Here is a 16361-nt window from a genome sequence, read left to right as displayed (position 1 = left end):
CCGCGGGCCTGGCTATTCTGCTGCGGGGGCGCAACTTCACCGTCTCTCAAGTTCAGGAGGTGGTGGTGGGGTGCCTCCTAGTGGCTGACGTCACCTACAGGAACACTCCCCTGAGGCTGATCAACGTGTACGTCCCAGTGGTACGGAGTGAGCGGTTGGCCGTCCTGCAGCGGCTTCCACCCCTGCTGGCTACGTCCAGGCCAGTCATCCGAGGCGGAGACTTCAACTGCAGCATTGATGCAGATGGACAATCCGGCGTGGGGGAGAGAGAGAGAGAGAGAGAGAGAGAGAGAGAGAGAGAGAGAGAGAGAGAGAGAGAGAGAGAGAGAGAGAGAGAGAGAGAGAGAGAGAGAGAGAGAGAGAGAGAGAGAGAGAGAGAGAGAGAGAGAGAGAGAGAAGTCAACTGGACGTCACGTCCAGATTCCTGATGGGCACGGTGAAGGACGCCAAGCTCCTTGACGTCTTCAGCACCCCTGCAGACGGAGCGCAGTGGAGGTACACTTGGTCGCGGCCAGACGGGTCGATTCGCTCAAGCATAGACTTCCTGTTTGTGTCACAGGTGTTCTCGGTCAGGTCCACCGGCGTTCTTCTCTGACCACTGCCTCCTGCAGGCCGACTGTCACTTGCAGGACAACGAGCAGGCCGGCAAGGGGACGTGGAAGCTCAACATGACTCTGTTGACCCCCGAGAATGGTCGAGGAGCTTAAGAGGGAGTACACCAGTTGGAGAACCGTGAAACCCCTCTTTGAGTCTCCGGGCGACTGGTGGGAGACGGTGAAGGAGAACATCAAGAGGTTCTTTGTCCTCAAGGGTGTTCGGAAGGCGAGAGAGAGGCGGGGAAAGCTGTCGCGACTCCAGAAAAGGGTGCAGAACCTGCTCCTTCTGCAGTTGATGGGGGTCGATGTCACAGAGGACCTCCGCGAGGTGAGGGGCCAGCAAGCCTCGCTCTTAGCCGTGGAGGCCTCCAAGATAATCTTCCGGTCCAGGGTCCGCTCCGTGGAGCAGGACAAGACGTGCTCACGTTTCTTCTTTCAGAAGGTGCACAAAGAGAGCTCTGTGCTTAGCCGGCTGAAGGAGGACGACGGCTCGGTGACGTTGTCTCATCCCGACATTGAGGATCAGCAGATCCTTCTATGCCGGACTGTACGACACGAAGCCCACGGACAGCACGGCCTCCGAGTCGTTCCTGTCGTCTATCATGGAGGTCTTAGACGACGGCACGAGGGAGTGGCTGGACCGGCCGATATCCCTGGACAAGCTGACCACAGCCTTCAAGTCCTTGGAGAGGAATAGGACTCCCAGGAGCGACGGCTTAGCGGTCGAGCTGTATTCCGCTCTGTGGGACCTGGTCGGCCAGGACCTGCTGGAGGTGTACAATAGTGCGCTTCGGGAAGGGGAAATGTGCAAGTCCATGAGGAAGGGCATCATCACCCTCATTTAGAAGAGGAAGGGGGAGAGGGAAGAAATTAAGAATTGGCGTCCCATTTCACTATTGAAAGTGGACTACAAAATCCTGGCCAAGGTCATAGCCAACTGGGTCAGGTCTGTCCTGGAGGCGGTGATTCACCCTGACCAAACTTATGCTGTGCCGACCAGGCCCCACAGAGCGTAATACAGCTCGACCGCTAAGCCGTCGCTCCCGGGAGTCCTATTCCTCTCCATGAACTGGAGGGCTCTGGTCAGCTCGTCCAGGGATATCACTGAGAGCCTTGCACTTCTCAGGGATATGATCGCCTACGTACAGGACAGGCGGGTGGACACCTGCCTCGTCAGCCTGGGCCAGGAGAAGGCCTTCGACAGGGTCTCTCATGCTTACATGAGGGACATCCTCTCCAAATTGGGGTTCGGGGAGGGCATCCGCAATTGGATCCGGCTGCTCCACACCAACATCGTTGGCGCAGTCTCGATCAACGGGTGGGAATCGGACAGTTTTCCTGTCAGATCTGGAGTCAGGCAGGGCTGCCAGCTCTCTCCTGCCTTGTTCGTGTGCTGTGTGGAGCCCTTCGCCGCATCCATCAAGAAGGACGTGAGCCTGAAGGGCGTGACTATCCCAGGCAGCGGAGGCCTTCAGGTCAAGGACCTCCCTGTACATGGACGATGTCGCCGTCTTCTGCACCGATCGTTGGTCGGTGAGTAGACTATTGGACATCTGCAGCCAGTTTGAACTGGCGTCGGGTGCCAAAGTCAATAGGGGTAAGAGTGAGGTCATGTTCTTCAGGAACTGGGACGACCGCTCTTTCATCCCCTTCACCGTCAGGACAGACTACCTGAAGGTGCTGGGTGCTTGGTTTGGTGGAGCTGGGGTGTGCACTAAGACTTGGGAGGAGCGTATCACCAAATTGAAGCAGAAGCTGGGCAGGTGGACACTCCGGTCCCTCTCCATCGCGGGTAAGAACCTGGTTGTCAGGTGCGAGGGGCTTTCGGTACTGTTGTATGTGGCACAGGCCTGGCCTATTCCCTGGACCTGCGCCGCTGCGGTCACCTGGGCCATCTTCCACTTCATTTGGGGGTCGAGGGTGGACTGGGTCCGCAGGGACACCATGTACAAAGACCTGGAAAATGGGGGAAAAGGGCGTACCGAATGCCACCCTCACCCTGATGGCTACCTTTGTGTGCGGCTGCATCAAGCTGTGTGTAGATCCTCAGTACGCAAACACCAAGTGTCACTATTTACTGAGGTTCTCCCTGTCCCCAGTGTTGCGAAGGATGGGCCTGGCCTCGTTGCCGCGCAACACTCCGAGTAGTTGGACCGTTCCGTACCACCTGTCCTTCGTGGAGAAATTTTTGAAAGGAAACACCTTTGACCACAAGGCCGTCAGGCAGTGGTCAGCACGTAGTATCCTAGAGACCCTTCGGGAAAAGGAGAGGGTGGATCCTGTTGTGTGGTTCCCCACGCAGACTGCCAAAGTCGTTTGGCAGAATGCCTCATCTCTGGAACTTTCAAACAAGCACAAGGACATTGCTTGGCCGGCGGTGAGAGGAGTTCTGCCAGTGAGATCCTTTATGCATGCCCGGAATCTCTGCGCCACCGCACGCTGCCCTCGAGGTGGCTGCGGGGGGGACGAGACTGTCGATCACCTCCTTCTGGAGTGTGCCTACGCGCAGGAGGTCTGGAGGGGGATGCAGTGGTATTTGTCGAGGTTTGTCCCGAGCAGCTCCGTGACGCGGGACTCCGTGCTTTATGGGCTGTTTCCCGGGACGCACAATGAGACCAACATCAACTGCGCCTGGAGGACCATCAATGCGGTAAAAGACGCTCGTTGGTCTGCCCGAAACTTGCTGGTCTGCCAGCTGAAAGAACTGACCCCGACCGAGTGTTGCAGACTGGCGCACTCCAAGGTCCAGGACTACGTGCTGAGGGACGCGCTAAAGCTTGGGGCAGCCGCCGCCAAGGCGCGGTGGGAAAAGACCACCGTATGAACCCCCTCGTCCAGAATAGAAAAAGGGCCCTATCTGGTAACTGGGCCCAGCTGGCGCCTTCCTCAACTGGTCAGGGGGCCAACGGGGACTGTGCGAGTTGACGACTGCTGGGTTATTTTCTTTGCTTTTTTTTTCTTCTTTGTTTATTTTTTCCTTTAGTTGGTGTACGTACCCCCTGGGTAACCCGGAGCAGCTTGCATTACTGAGTGGGTGTATAAATATGTTTTATTTTTTGTACATCTTATGAATAAAGTACTTTTTTCAAATAAAAAAAGGTGACGAAACATCTGAAAACGAACCTTCCAGCTCAGCGAGCAAACTCACATCCATAACAAGAGCTTGTCAGGGGTTCTGTTTACTCTAGTAATCGTTTTTGTGCTAGCTGCATCAGTGTCACATACTTTTTTCACTTGTACATGCAATAGTAACTTGGTAACAGGACATCAGTCTTCATGGAGTTATTTCTTAAGACAGTTTGGATCGGAGACAGCAGGAGGCAAGACAGAACCAGAGGCAAAAGGTAAGCATTTGGTGACAGGCTACGAGAAGGGGAGCCCTGGTGTTAACTTTCAGCCAAAGAAAATTTTTGGATATCACTGGCGGCTGGATGGGACATCATCAATTTGAAATCATGGAGGTAGCAGAAGAGCCAAGCTGGCAGACCTGAGCAATTTTAGTTTAGTCAGATGTCAACCATGCTGGCAAATCAGAAATGAGGGTATGTTTTATTCTCTGTAGATTTTGCAAAAAGAAACTTAATGATCTGCTGCAATTAAAAGATGAAAAATTATCGTCTGAATACAAGTTGACAGAACCAAATTAAAATAAATCCCTTATTTTAAAACAAAATTAGTGAAAGAAAAGACCACTCATTACCATAGTGTTTCTGTTCTGTGTACATTAGCTGTTCTTCAATTAATACACTACATTCCAGTCAATTAAACTTAATTCTGCACTGACAAACTTTCATAAACTGAAGTCAAATTATATTATGTTTGTATAATTTTACAGTCAATTGGAAGACAAAGTTAAAGGCATTGCTTTCTGGCTTATAAGCAATAGTGCAGTCTGTTCCAATGTCTCGGTCACTCAAAAGGGAGATTTCATGCCAGGATAATTGAGAGGTATGGTGAATCTATTTGACCTCTCCATGAAATGTATACTTGAACATTCTGGCATCATCACACCTGGCAAGCTATCATCCATGAATAAGACCTGAAAAAAAAAATTTTCTAAATGATAAATCCTCCAGCAACTCAAATCTGGTAATGGAAACAGGATCCATCTGTTATGCATTGTGTTTCATGCAAAACCTAAAAAAAACTGACAAAAGGTATATGCGATCTAGTCAGAAAAAGCCAGAATTTTAAAAAAGTGTGTAGCACTCAACATATAGAGTTCAATAATAACAAAACTGGATTCCGTCCTTCCTTTTGTTGTAAGCCCACTCTCAGATCCAGTCCTGTTATGACACAGGTTGCTTGGAGCAGTCATCTATTCTCATGTACTCATAGGCCCATTGTATTATGTTGATTGCATTCAGCACACCTTGCCCATTTCCCCACTCGTCATCATTTATTTAGCCCATTATCCAATTATCCACCCCTTTAATCTCTCGCTCTCTCGGCTGCATCTCCACTATCCACTCATTGTCGCCCTGCCCCAATTCTGCTAGAAGTCCAAAGCTATCACAAAAGATTCTGACAGCATGGACTAGTTGGACCGAAGGGTCAGTTTCTATGCTGTATGATTCTAGGACTATGAAAAGTAACCAGAACATCAACTCTGCTTCTTCCACCCTCTGACAGATGCTGTTAGACCTGATTCTCTCCAAAGTTAGTTTCTTCTTACAACAGGAAGATCATTTAATCCTCTTTTTTATTTTTAAAAAAACTGAGACAGTAGACTCTGTAGTGAATTCTATTCCAAATGCACTGTGTGGACAAAACAGCTATCAAATTGCTAACCAGAATGCCACCAGATGCAAATTTTTGACCTTTGAACCTTAAATGTCCAACAACATACCTAATTGTAAAATTAAGTTCCAATTTGGACACGTTCAAGTGGTAGTTGCTTTCAGTAATTATTTTCATGCAATTCAATAAATATTCACTCCACAACTCTTTGCCATTCATTCATGTATCATATAAAAAGCTGTTATGTTCAGGCATGTGCTGTCCTGTTAAGGACTGAGCATGCTTAGCACAGTAATCAGAGTCAGTTTGTTTTAATAGTTTGCACCCAGGTTTATCTATACATATGAAATCTGTTATTTTACTTTTCTATAAAAGATTTGACTAAGTAGTATTTCACCATAAAATTCACAAGTGAAACCTCAGACAATTCAAAGAAGTGCATTTGCTTTCTTCCTCCAACAGACCAGCAGGATTAGAGTAATAGAGATATACAAGCATAGAAACTAAGCTATTGGGCCAACTCGTCCATGCCAACCAGATATCCTAATTAAATCTAGTCCCATTTGCTAGCATTTGCCCTATAATCCTGCTAAACCCTTCCCGTTTGTAACCATCCCGATGCCTTTTAAATGCTGTTATTGTACGCACACTCACATGCCCCCTTTATGTGCAAAAGTTGCCCTGTCGGTCCCTTTCATATCTTTCCCCTCTCACCTTAGGCCTATGCCCATTAATTTTGAACTCCCCCCACCCTGGGAAAGAGACCTTGGCTATTTACCCTATCCATGCCCCTCAATTTTATAAACCTGTAAAGCCACCGCTTAGCCTCCGACACTCCAGAGGGGGGAAAAGTCTATTCAGCCTCTGCCCGTAGGTTGCCAGGGAGGGTCTGAGCTTTCTTGAATTCTTTCAAGCTTCACAACATCACTTATAGCAGGGAGGCCAGAACTGCACACAGTATTCCAATAGCGGCCTAACCAACGTCCTGTACAGCTGCAACATGACCATCCAACTCCTATACTCAATGCACTGACCAATAAAGGCAGGCATACTAAACTCCTCCTTCACTAACCTTTCAACCTGTGGCACCACTGTCTAGGAACTATAAACATGCACTTCAAGGTCTTTGTTCAGGAACGCTCCTCATGACCTTACTGTTCAAGTGTACAAGCCCTGTCCTGGATTTTATTTCCAAAATGCAGCACCTCATCCAGATTTATCCTTACAAAATAATAAAAAAAATTCCACAGGTATGACTTTAGTATCTTAAACCAAGATTAAGAACAAACTAGCCATATGTAACTATCTTTTTAAGGATTAGCATTCTATATTTAATGCTATCACAATAGAGTAAATTTCAAAACAATTTTTGAAAATGAACAGTTCATTATTATTGAGCAAGTATTTTGGAGTAAGTGATTTTGAATATTTTGGACGAGCACAGTAGAGAGGACATACGGCATTGAGATGGGTTTAGAAGTCAGAAGGGAGTTAAGGCCATTTAGCCTCTAAAGAGATGGTTCTGCAGTTAGCCAACTGGTCTCTGAAGAACCAATGGCATTCTCCAATTGGTTACTGGCTTGAGGGCAGCACTCCACAAGGGTGTGGTAAAGAGGCGGCAGTGGAACTACCAGTGCCAGTGCAGGGACTGAATTCATACTTACTTCCTTCAGCGTGTATCATGCTGTAGCCAGATTAACCGATTTCCAACCCCATGCCCACTTGAAGGGCTATTAAAAAACAGACAACAACTGAACCATCTTAATTGGAGAAATGAAAACAAACATAGAACCACTATAGTGTGGAAGCAGGCCATTTGGCCCATTGAGTCCACATCAACTCTCCAAAAAGCATCCCACCCACTTCTACCCTGTCCCTGTCACCCTGCATTTCCCATGGCGGATCCACCTAGCTTGTACAACCCTGGATACTATGGGCAATTTAGCATGGCCAATCCATCTAACCTGCACCTCTTTGGATTGCGTGGGGAAATCACAGCACCTGGAACGCAAGATTCCACTTCAAATATTTCATCACTAAATATACATAAAATGAACAGCAACACTATCCCATTTTTCTTTAAAGCTCTTGTCTAGAGATGATTTTGTTTTAAAAAAGTCATTCCTTAGAAGCCATGCATCACAGTTGGAACATTTTTGATCTTTACTTATGCAAGGTCCTCAATGCATTTTTCAGCTTCACAGCGTCCACAGTAACTCCAAGTGTGGCCTGACCATTGTATGCATAAGCTCAAAATAGCCTCAAAAAAAAACAAAAAACCAGCTACAGAAAAATCAGAGATCCACAAAACAAAAAAAAATCTCCTGTTTTAAAACATATGCTGTTGTCGTGATAGATATTCTCCTGAAAGAATGCATTGCATTTATGCTGTTTATTTACATTGGTAATGAGCCATATCACAAAGTGATACTTGAATTAGACACAATTACAAATAATGGAAAGTGGACTCACCTATCCAAATTATAGAGTGTACTTCCCTAACTCAGCAGCCTCTGGTGGTTCACACTTGCAGCATGGTTCCAGTTCCTGTCTATGTAAAGTCACTACTTAGGTCTAGGTCAAGGTGTGCACATGTCCAGTCTGTATTTGCATTTACTTTAGTGAAGTGCTCTTGTTGCTGCAATAACTAAAAATTGTACTATGTTGATAAAAATAACTTGGTTTTGTTACTTTCAGCTGCATATGAGAAGTATCAGAAATTCAATGCTCGAACTTCACACAGGAAGAAATCACTGATGCCATCTACAAATTCATGACTAACACTGTCCTCCCACAGCTAGTAGTGGCCTGGTCCTAAAGTTGCCACGTTACAGACATAGGGAGTGCATAAAAGTGGCACATTAAATTTGGAAATAACGTTTACTGGTTCAATTCGACTCTCACTCCATCTATACAAAATAATCTAACATACTCTCTCCCCCGCCCCAATCAAGATATTTAAAGATCTAACCTCTGCCTCTTGTCCAAGTTATTGCCATGATGTACACAGTTTCCACATTCTTTTAGTCAAGATGATCTGGATGGTAAGTATCTCACTTCATAGACACAACTAGTTTGAAATATGAACAAAAAAAAGTTTTACTTGCTTAAAGAATCAGTATGCCATAATCCTTGGTGTTTGCATTTGGACCCTGTGTAAGGTGACATCGGCAACACACATGTGCGTGCACAGGGTTTGATAACAGGAAGCATCTTGTAAATTTTGTGCTTCCTGATGTTATCCTCCAATTAATTTTCATTGCAATCCACCTAACAAAACTCTGTACCTTTATTTTTCATCACCCAGCCAATGTGTCAAGTTAAAGTTGACTTTACAACCTTGGGATGCCATTTGAGTACCTCACATCCACAAAGACTGTTCAATTGCTCCTCCCGAACATTCATTCAATCTCTCAGCTCTAGTCTAGGCTATCAGCTGTTGAAATCATCTACCATATTCTTGTCATCTCCAGATTCATATATTCTAATATTCTACGAGCTGATCTTCCACCTGCCAGCTTCACCAGATCTCTGCTGCATGCAATGTAGCAATACTTATTCTTCTCAGCAAGCACATTATCTCAATGCTCACCACTGTACATTGCAGCAAGTATCAAAACATCCAATTGATCATTATCTTTATTCTGCATTCATCTCTAGTGTCAGAGTTCTAGAAGCATTCAAGAACACTACTTATCTAACACATCTCTAAAGCAGCATCTCACGTTCAACCATCTAGGCCCGAGGACTAATCCTATTCTAATACCTCTCCTTAAAACAAAAATCAGCCAAGGCCATATAGATAGAAATCTAGAGTTTTAAAACAAAAAAGGTGAAATTACACTGTATGAGGTTATACTGTAGGCCTCTGAAAAGCAAGCAGGAAGATAGGAGGATAGATATGTCAGCAGATCATGGCAAGATGCAAGAACAACGTGGTTGTAGTGGGTAAGTTTAGCTTCCCTAATATAGACCAGGACTCCCTTAGTGCCATGAGCTTAGATGCGGGCAAATTTGTTAGGTGCATCCAGAAAGGTTTCTTGAAACAATATATAGATAGTCCAACTAGTGAAGGGGGCCATACAAGACCTTGCACTGGGAACAAGCCTAGCCACGTGATTGAAGTTTTAGTGTGGGAGCATTGATCATAATTCTGTAAACTTTAGGATAGTAATGGATCAGAATCAGACAGGTGAAGGTGCTGAGTTGTAGCAAATTAAATTAGACAGTAACTGGAGAAATTAAAAGCAGGGCTGGCTGTTTGAGGACAAGTCCACATCTGACATATGGGAGTATTTTAAAAGCCAGTTGATCAGACTTGAGAACTATCATATTTCTATGAGAATGAAAGATAAGGATGGTAAGATTCAGGAACCTCAGATGACAAGAGATATTGAAAGTTTCGTCAAAAGGAAAATAAAGGAAGCCTATGTCAGGTTTAGGAAACTGAAATCCATCCAGACTTAAGGAATAAGAGGAAGCAGGAAAACTTAAACATACAATTAGGAGGGCTAAGAGGGGCTATGAAATGTATTTGGCAAGTAGAATTAAATAATCAAGGCATTTTATACATATAATCAGGAAAAGAAGGTAAATGAGTAAAGAGTGGATTCAATCAAGGCTAAATAAAAGAATGCGTGTGCGCGCACGCAGCCAGAAGTGGGTTAGGTCTTTAATGAGCATGGTGCATTGGTCTTCAACAAAGGAGGTCACGGATGATAGTATGATTAGGGAGAGATTATGCTGACATTTTAGGGCATATTAATATTGAGGGGGTGGCATTTTGTGCCTTGAAAGTCATTAAGATAAATTCCCTGGGGCCTGATGGGCTCTATTCCAGAATACTGAGGGAGGCAAGGAAGGGGATTACTGGGGCCTGAACAGCAATGTCCAAGAAAAATGGAGAACAGCTAATGTTGTTCCTTTAAGAAGGGCAACACAGTGAGTAGGGCCAGCGAGTAGGGAATCAACTGTAGGAAAGTTATTGGAGAAGATTCTTAGGGACAGGATTTACTTGCATTTGGAAAAGATTGGACCTAATACAAATAGTCAGCATGCCTTTGTGCGGGAGGAGGTTTGGTCTCAAATTTAGTTGAGCTTTTCTGAGCAAGCGAAGATGACAACTAAGCAAGGGAGGTCAGTCAACACAGACTTTACTGAAACATTTGACTAGGTCCCTCAGCAGTCTGGTTGACAGAATCAAGTCACGTGGAATCTAGTGAGTTAATAAGTTGGACACAAAATTGGCTTGAACGTAGAAGACAGGGCAGTTATGGGTCAGGACCCTTCTTTTCGACTTTCCTGCTCCTCTGATGCTGCATTCATCGAGCTACACACTGTGCTGTCTCCTGCTCCAGCATCTGCAGTTGTCACTATCTCTGGGCAGTTGTGGAAGATGTTTTCATGACTGGAGGTCTGTATCCAATGGTCTACAAGGAATACTGCTAGTGTTTAGTATAAAAATGTTGGTAGTCTGATTAGTGATTTTCCAGATGACAAAAATTGGCGCTGTTGTGGCCAGTAAGGAAGGTTACCAAAGAATATAGCAGAGTATAGATCAGTTGGATAGTTGGGCAGAGAATAATCTGAAGAGAAGTGTTAAGGTGATGTACTTTGGGAGGTCAAATGTAAGAGGAAACAAACAGTAAATGGCAGGACTCTTAGGAGCATTGATATACAGAGGAATCTTGGGGTCCAAGTGCACAGCTTCCTGGAAGTCTCCACACAAGTGGATAAGATGGTAAAGGCATATAGCATGCTTGCCTTCATTGGTAGGGGCACAGAGTATAAAAGTTGGCGAGTTACACTGCAGCCATTTAAAACTTAAGTTAGTGTGCAGTTATGGTTGCCATACTATAGGAAGGATATGGAAGTTTTGGAGAGGGTGTTGAAGAGATTTACCGGGAATGCTGTCTGGATTGGAGTGTGTTAGCTGCAAGGACAGGTTGGGCTAACTTGGGTTGTTATTGCTGGAGCAGAGGCTGAGGGAGCAACCTAATACAAGCAAATAAAATTATGAGACATAGGAATAGGATGGAAGTGTCAAATAGTAGCAGGAAGATGAAAAGACAAAAAAAAACTTAAACATGGTGGCACAGTGGTTAACACTGCTGCCTCACAGTTCCAGGGACCCGGGTTCAATTCCACCCTTGGGCAACTGTGTGTGGAGTTTGCACATTCTCATCATACCAGTGTGGCGTTTTCTCCAAATGCTCCGGTTTCCTTCCATAGCCCAAACATGTGTGGGCTAGGTGGATTGGCCATGCCTGTAGTGCTCAGAGATGTGTAGATTAGGTGAGTTATTGGGCGGGGGGGGGTTGAGAAGATGGGTCTGAGTGGCATGCTCTGAGGATCGATGCGGACTTGTTGGGCCAAAAGGGCCTGTTTCCACACTGTCAGGATTCTATGATATGTGCAAGGGAAGTCTCTTTTTCAAAAAAAAGTGCTAGGTGCCAGGAATGCACAGCCAGGAGAGGCAGCAGAAGTACATACAATAGCAATGTTCAAAGTGGCATTTAAAACAAACACACAAACAGGCAGATACAGATAACATGTAGGCAAATGTGACTAGTTTAGAATAGCATCATAGTCAGCACAGACTTGGTAGGCCAAAGGGTTTGCTCCTATGCTGTACTATTCTATTTTTTTTAGATGTTCTGTGTCTAAGTTTACGTGACCATACTTTTACTAGAATGTTGTTTTGTCTTTGGATATTTTCCTACATTCAAGAAGGTGAATGTAAAGGGGAAATTCCAGTGACCAATAATTTATTTTATCACATTGTTCTCAAGTTGGTAATTAAAAAATGCTGTAAAAAGCATAAAGATTTTTTTCCCACCATTAAAATGCTGGTTTTAAAAAATTGGTATAGGATATGAACATCATTTCAAAAATATAAAGTAAAATAGCTGCCAGTATTTTATAAATACTATTACTAACTTATTCCAGACCACATCCATTTTAAAAGAATAACAAATCTTCCTTTGTGCCATTTCATTAGTTGAAAGCATTAGAACTGCATCTACAGCAGACTCAAAATTGTCAAAAATCATCCAGTTCTACTTACTGGACTGCATAGTGGTTTCAACTTAAGCCCCAGCACTTTAACAATCACATGATATTGATATTACACAGAATTAAGTTTCAAGGCTCTACAATCAGTTTTGTCCAATTGTACAAGGTTACAAAGTACCATAAAAATTGTATTCTTCCCCCTACCAGTTGGTAAAATTTAAACAACTTAAAAAAACTTGGCATTTTGATTTAAACTACATAAGTGGCCTCAGTTATCAGGTCAGTACTGTACAGTGTAACTTGATTCTGGGCCAATTTAAGTAAAAGAAAACAACAAATCAGAACCAATTACAATAGGCTTATTCCGAGAACTTATTTCATGTGCGATATATAACAAAATTCTAAAGTTTAAAGTTTTATGTTTCAATGTATACCAAGTCTACACAGGAAATCGCAACTGGCAAGCTGCCTTTAGCTAAGCTGTAACCAAATCAAAATATACCATTAAAAACTCGACCCATCAATAAATTTCAATGAACTGATTTTAACATGCAGCACAAGTACAATCTTATACGTTTTATAACTCGCTAGCGACGCTGAACTATAACCTCACCGGCAAGTTAGCTTATCTATAAATTCTTCCAAAATGAAATGTTTCTTTCATCCAAGTAGTGCACTCACAATTACATGCATTCATATACAATACTCTCTAATCAGTTTTCCATTATTCAAGTCATTACCAACAACCCCTCTCCCGCTTCTTGAGAGAAGGTTGTTGCAATCAGCAACAAACAGTCGAAGACTGAACCTTCTTCGTGTATACAGTATGCGTATTGCATTTACTATTTAAACTATTCAAGAAACCACTGGGTTTTTATTGTAGTACAATCGCAGAAAATAATGTCACTATTTTAAATAATTAAAACTCAAGTATATCAATGCTCACGAGGTGAAGCAACCGACAACCTGTGTGAACAAGATAATCCTTTTTGTAACAGTACCAATAAAAGGAACTCAAACGGTAACAGGATAGCACTTCACAAACAATATTAGTACAGCCATATGGGGGTGCGGGAAGCAAACGATGAGTTTCTTCTGGTAACACCTGGTTCAAAAGGACATGATTTCATAAGAATAACAATTTTAGGGAGTAGGGATTTGCCTTTTCACTCAAATAAACGTACGTCTTTTTAAAAAAGAATCTAGTAACTTGTCTGAAAGAATTTAAGCCACTTTGTCACAAGTAATCCTGCAAGTTTCTTTCACATGCTGCAAAGTCATCGTTAGAAGCATAGTGAAAAATGATATAAGTTAGCACTCGAGAGCCTCCTGTGAAACGAGAGAGAGAAAAAAAAATGTTCAAATGTGTTTCCTTTGAGGAGACTTTGTTGCTTACCCGGGAGATAGTTAGAGGCTGACTATAGTCTTTGCCCCCTACTAATCTAAAGCCCCAAGGTGACGGTCCGTAGAGGGTCACAGGATGTGGCATTTTTAAACTGCAACTGTCGCTCCAGAAGACACTTGAAACAAACTCGTTGACTCCCAGTAGGAGTGAAAGCTGCAGCAATCTAACTCTCTCTCTGCCCTGCCTTTAAATTCAGTGCTTCCACATTACATCATCTCCTTCACCCCGCACCACTCAGAACAAAGACCCGCAGGCGGTCACGTGCCCTTGACTGACAACTCGGCCGTCCCGTTGCCAGGCGACCACCCCTGGGGAGCTTCCCTCCACGCAGGTGTGAACACCCGCCAAACACCCTGGGAATTGTAGTTCTACCAAGAGCAGCTGCCTGACTCTCAGAACCGCAGACACCGTCCACACAACCCTTTTACAATCCCAATCCCTCTTAGCCTCTCAGATAACTGCCTCACAACGTTCCTCCCAGAGCTGCAGAAACCACCCGCATAACCCTTTTACAGTCCTAATCCTATACAGCTTCCTCACAGCTTCCCTCTTTTTATATCAGCAGAGTAGGTTTAGGAGTCATTGCGCCCGTTGACAGAAGCTTGCAAAGCCAGAGAACATAGTTATAATGTAATTGGCACTGATACAAATGCAAAAATGACTGCAGATACTGGAAATTTCTGTAGAGGTGAGGAGAATTAATGTTTCAGGTCAATCATCTTGTATCAGAGCTGCCTGTCAGTGAAGATGCTGCCTGAACTGCTGAGATTTTTCAGCTATGTTCCTCATTACAGCCTTCAAATGATGAGCATAAGAATTAAATGCAACATTAACTTGCAAACATAGAAATTAGAAGCAGAAGTAGGCCACTTGGCCCCTCGACACGAGTTTTTTTAATGCAGTGATTGGTTACAACCTGCACCGTTTTGCCTGAAATTATGGTAGAGGCAAATTCAATTGTGGTTTTCACAAGGGAATTAAATAACATGGAAATGAACGACTGCAAGGCAACAAGAACAACCGAAATGTGGGACTAAATAGTCCTTTTCTGTGCTGTAAATATTTTCTGATTCCAGGTACGCAGTTTTACAGCAGCACTAATGACTGGGGCTTTTGTAAAATGTCTTCTCAACATCAATCTGCCTATCACTGTCCTCCCTCCAATTTTATGCCAGGAAGTGGAGCCATTAGATGGCTCATTTGCCCTTGGGTCCATTGATCCTCTTAAGCGGTTAAGTTAATGGCCAGGGTCAAATCCCATCGCTTCTAATATTCAGTCCATGGCACAGGCCAGGCAGGTAGCCTGGCTACATAGACTGGTATTGGCAAGGTGGAGTCCCTCTTTTGGGGTCTCTAATGTCTGTAGGAGGTGGCCCTAGGGTCATACATTTGTGTTGCACCCCTCTACCCACCCCCCACCTCTAGCCTCATAAATACAGCCTGCAAATTCCCTCAGTCCTCTCACTGGGGCTTTCCAGCTGGACCCAACCAAAACCCCAAATTTATTTTACTCAGTTAGAGCTCCTGGATATCAGAGTGGCTGGCACCTCTATAAGATTGAACTTCCTCCCCAGATGTCAAATGTTAAATGAATGTGACGTGGCCAGTATCAGCATGGAAGCATTCCCTGTTAACTTTTCAATTGACAGCTGTCCAGAAAATCCTGCCCTTTTATCCTGGGTTTGCTGATTTTTTTGGAGTTTGTTGCATTGTTCAGGTAATGCAGAAAATAAATCAGTATATCAGGAAAGTTATAAGATCTCATAAAATAATGTATTTACATCTACAGTTGTCACATTTTAGTTGACTTCTAATATGGGAACTTGCAATTAAAATTATCTTATTGAAAATGCAATGAACCTTGTAGGTGGCTTATGTAATTGTATCATAGAATCCCTACAGTGTGGAAGCAGTCCAGTCAGCCTATCAAGTCCACATCACCCCTCTGAAGAGCATCCTGCCCAGATCCACCACCTTACCCTATAACCTTGCATTTCCCATTGCTAACCTACCGAGCCTGCACATCCCTGATCACTATGGCCATTTAGCATGGTCAATCCACTTAATCTGCACATTTTTGGACTGTGGGATGAAATTGGAGCACATGGGGGAAACCCATTCAGACATGAGGAGAAAATGCAAACTCCACACAGTCACCTGAGGCTGAAATTGATCCTGGGTTCCTGGTGTTCGGAGGCAGCAGTGCTAACCACTCAGCCACCATCTCGCCCAAAATTGTTCTGTACGTATTTGATAGATGACTTTTAAAAAGTATGATTTTGTTAGAAGATCAAATCAATTTGAGATCAGCAGGCCAAGCAGCATCAGAGAAGCAGAAAGGCTGACGTTTCGGGCCAAGACCCTTCTTCAGAAACAGGGGACGGGAAGGGGGGTCTGAAATAAATAGGGAGAGAGGGGGAGGCGGATAGAAGATAGATAGAGCAGAAGATAGGTGGAGAGGAGACAGACAGGTCAAAGAGGCGGGGATGGAGCCAGTAAAGGTGAGTGTAGGTGGGGAGGTAGGGAGGAGATAGGTCAATCCAAGGAGGACGGGCAGGTCAAGGGGACGGGATGAGGTTAGCAGGTAGGAAATGGGGATGGGGCTT

General features: G+C 44.3%; 1 protein-coding gene across 1 annotated transcript in view; it reads right to left on the bottom strand.

Moving 5' to 3' along the window:
* LOC125458168 (PDZ and LIM domain protein 4-like) overlaps nucleotides 1-13973 on the bottom strand; it is a 116331-nt gene extending 102358 nt beyond the window's left edge. The window contains exon 1 of the mRNA XM_048543133.2: nucleotides 13747-13973. Coding sequence (XP_048399090.1) covers nucleotides 13747-13839 — 93 coding nt within the window. The 5' untranslated portion in view covers nucleotides 13840-13973. The remainder of the gene's footprint in view (nucleotides 1-13746) is intronic.
* Between the last annotated feature and the right edge of the window lie 2388 nt (nucleotides 13974-16361).

The sequence above is a fragment of the Stegostoma tigrinum genome, chromosome 13 (assembly GCF_030684315.1).
Source record: "Stegostoma tigrinum isolate sSteTig4 chromosome 13, sSteTig4.hap1, whole genome shotgun sequence".
In the NCBI taxonomy this organism is placed as follows: Eukaryota; Metazoa; Chordata; class Chondrichthyes; order Orectolobiformes; family Stegostomatidae; genus Stegostoma; species Stegostoma tigrinum.
Note: the sequence above shows the minus strand (reverse complement) of the source record. Positions and strands in the feature narration are given on the sequence as shown.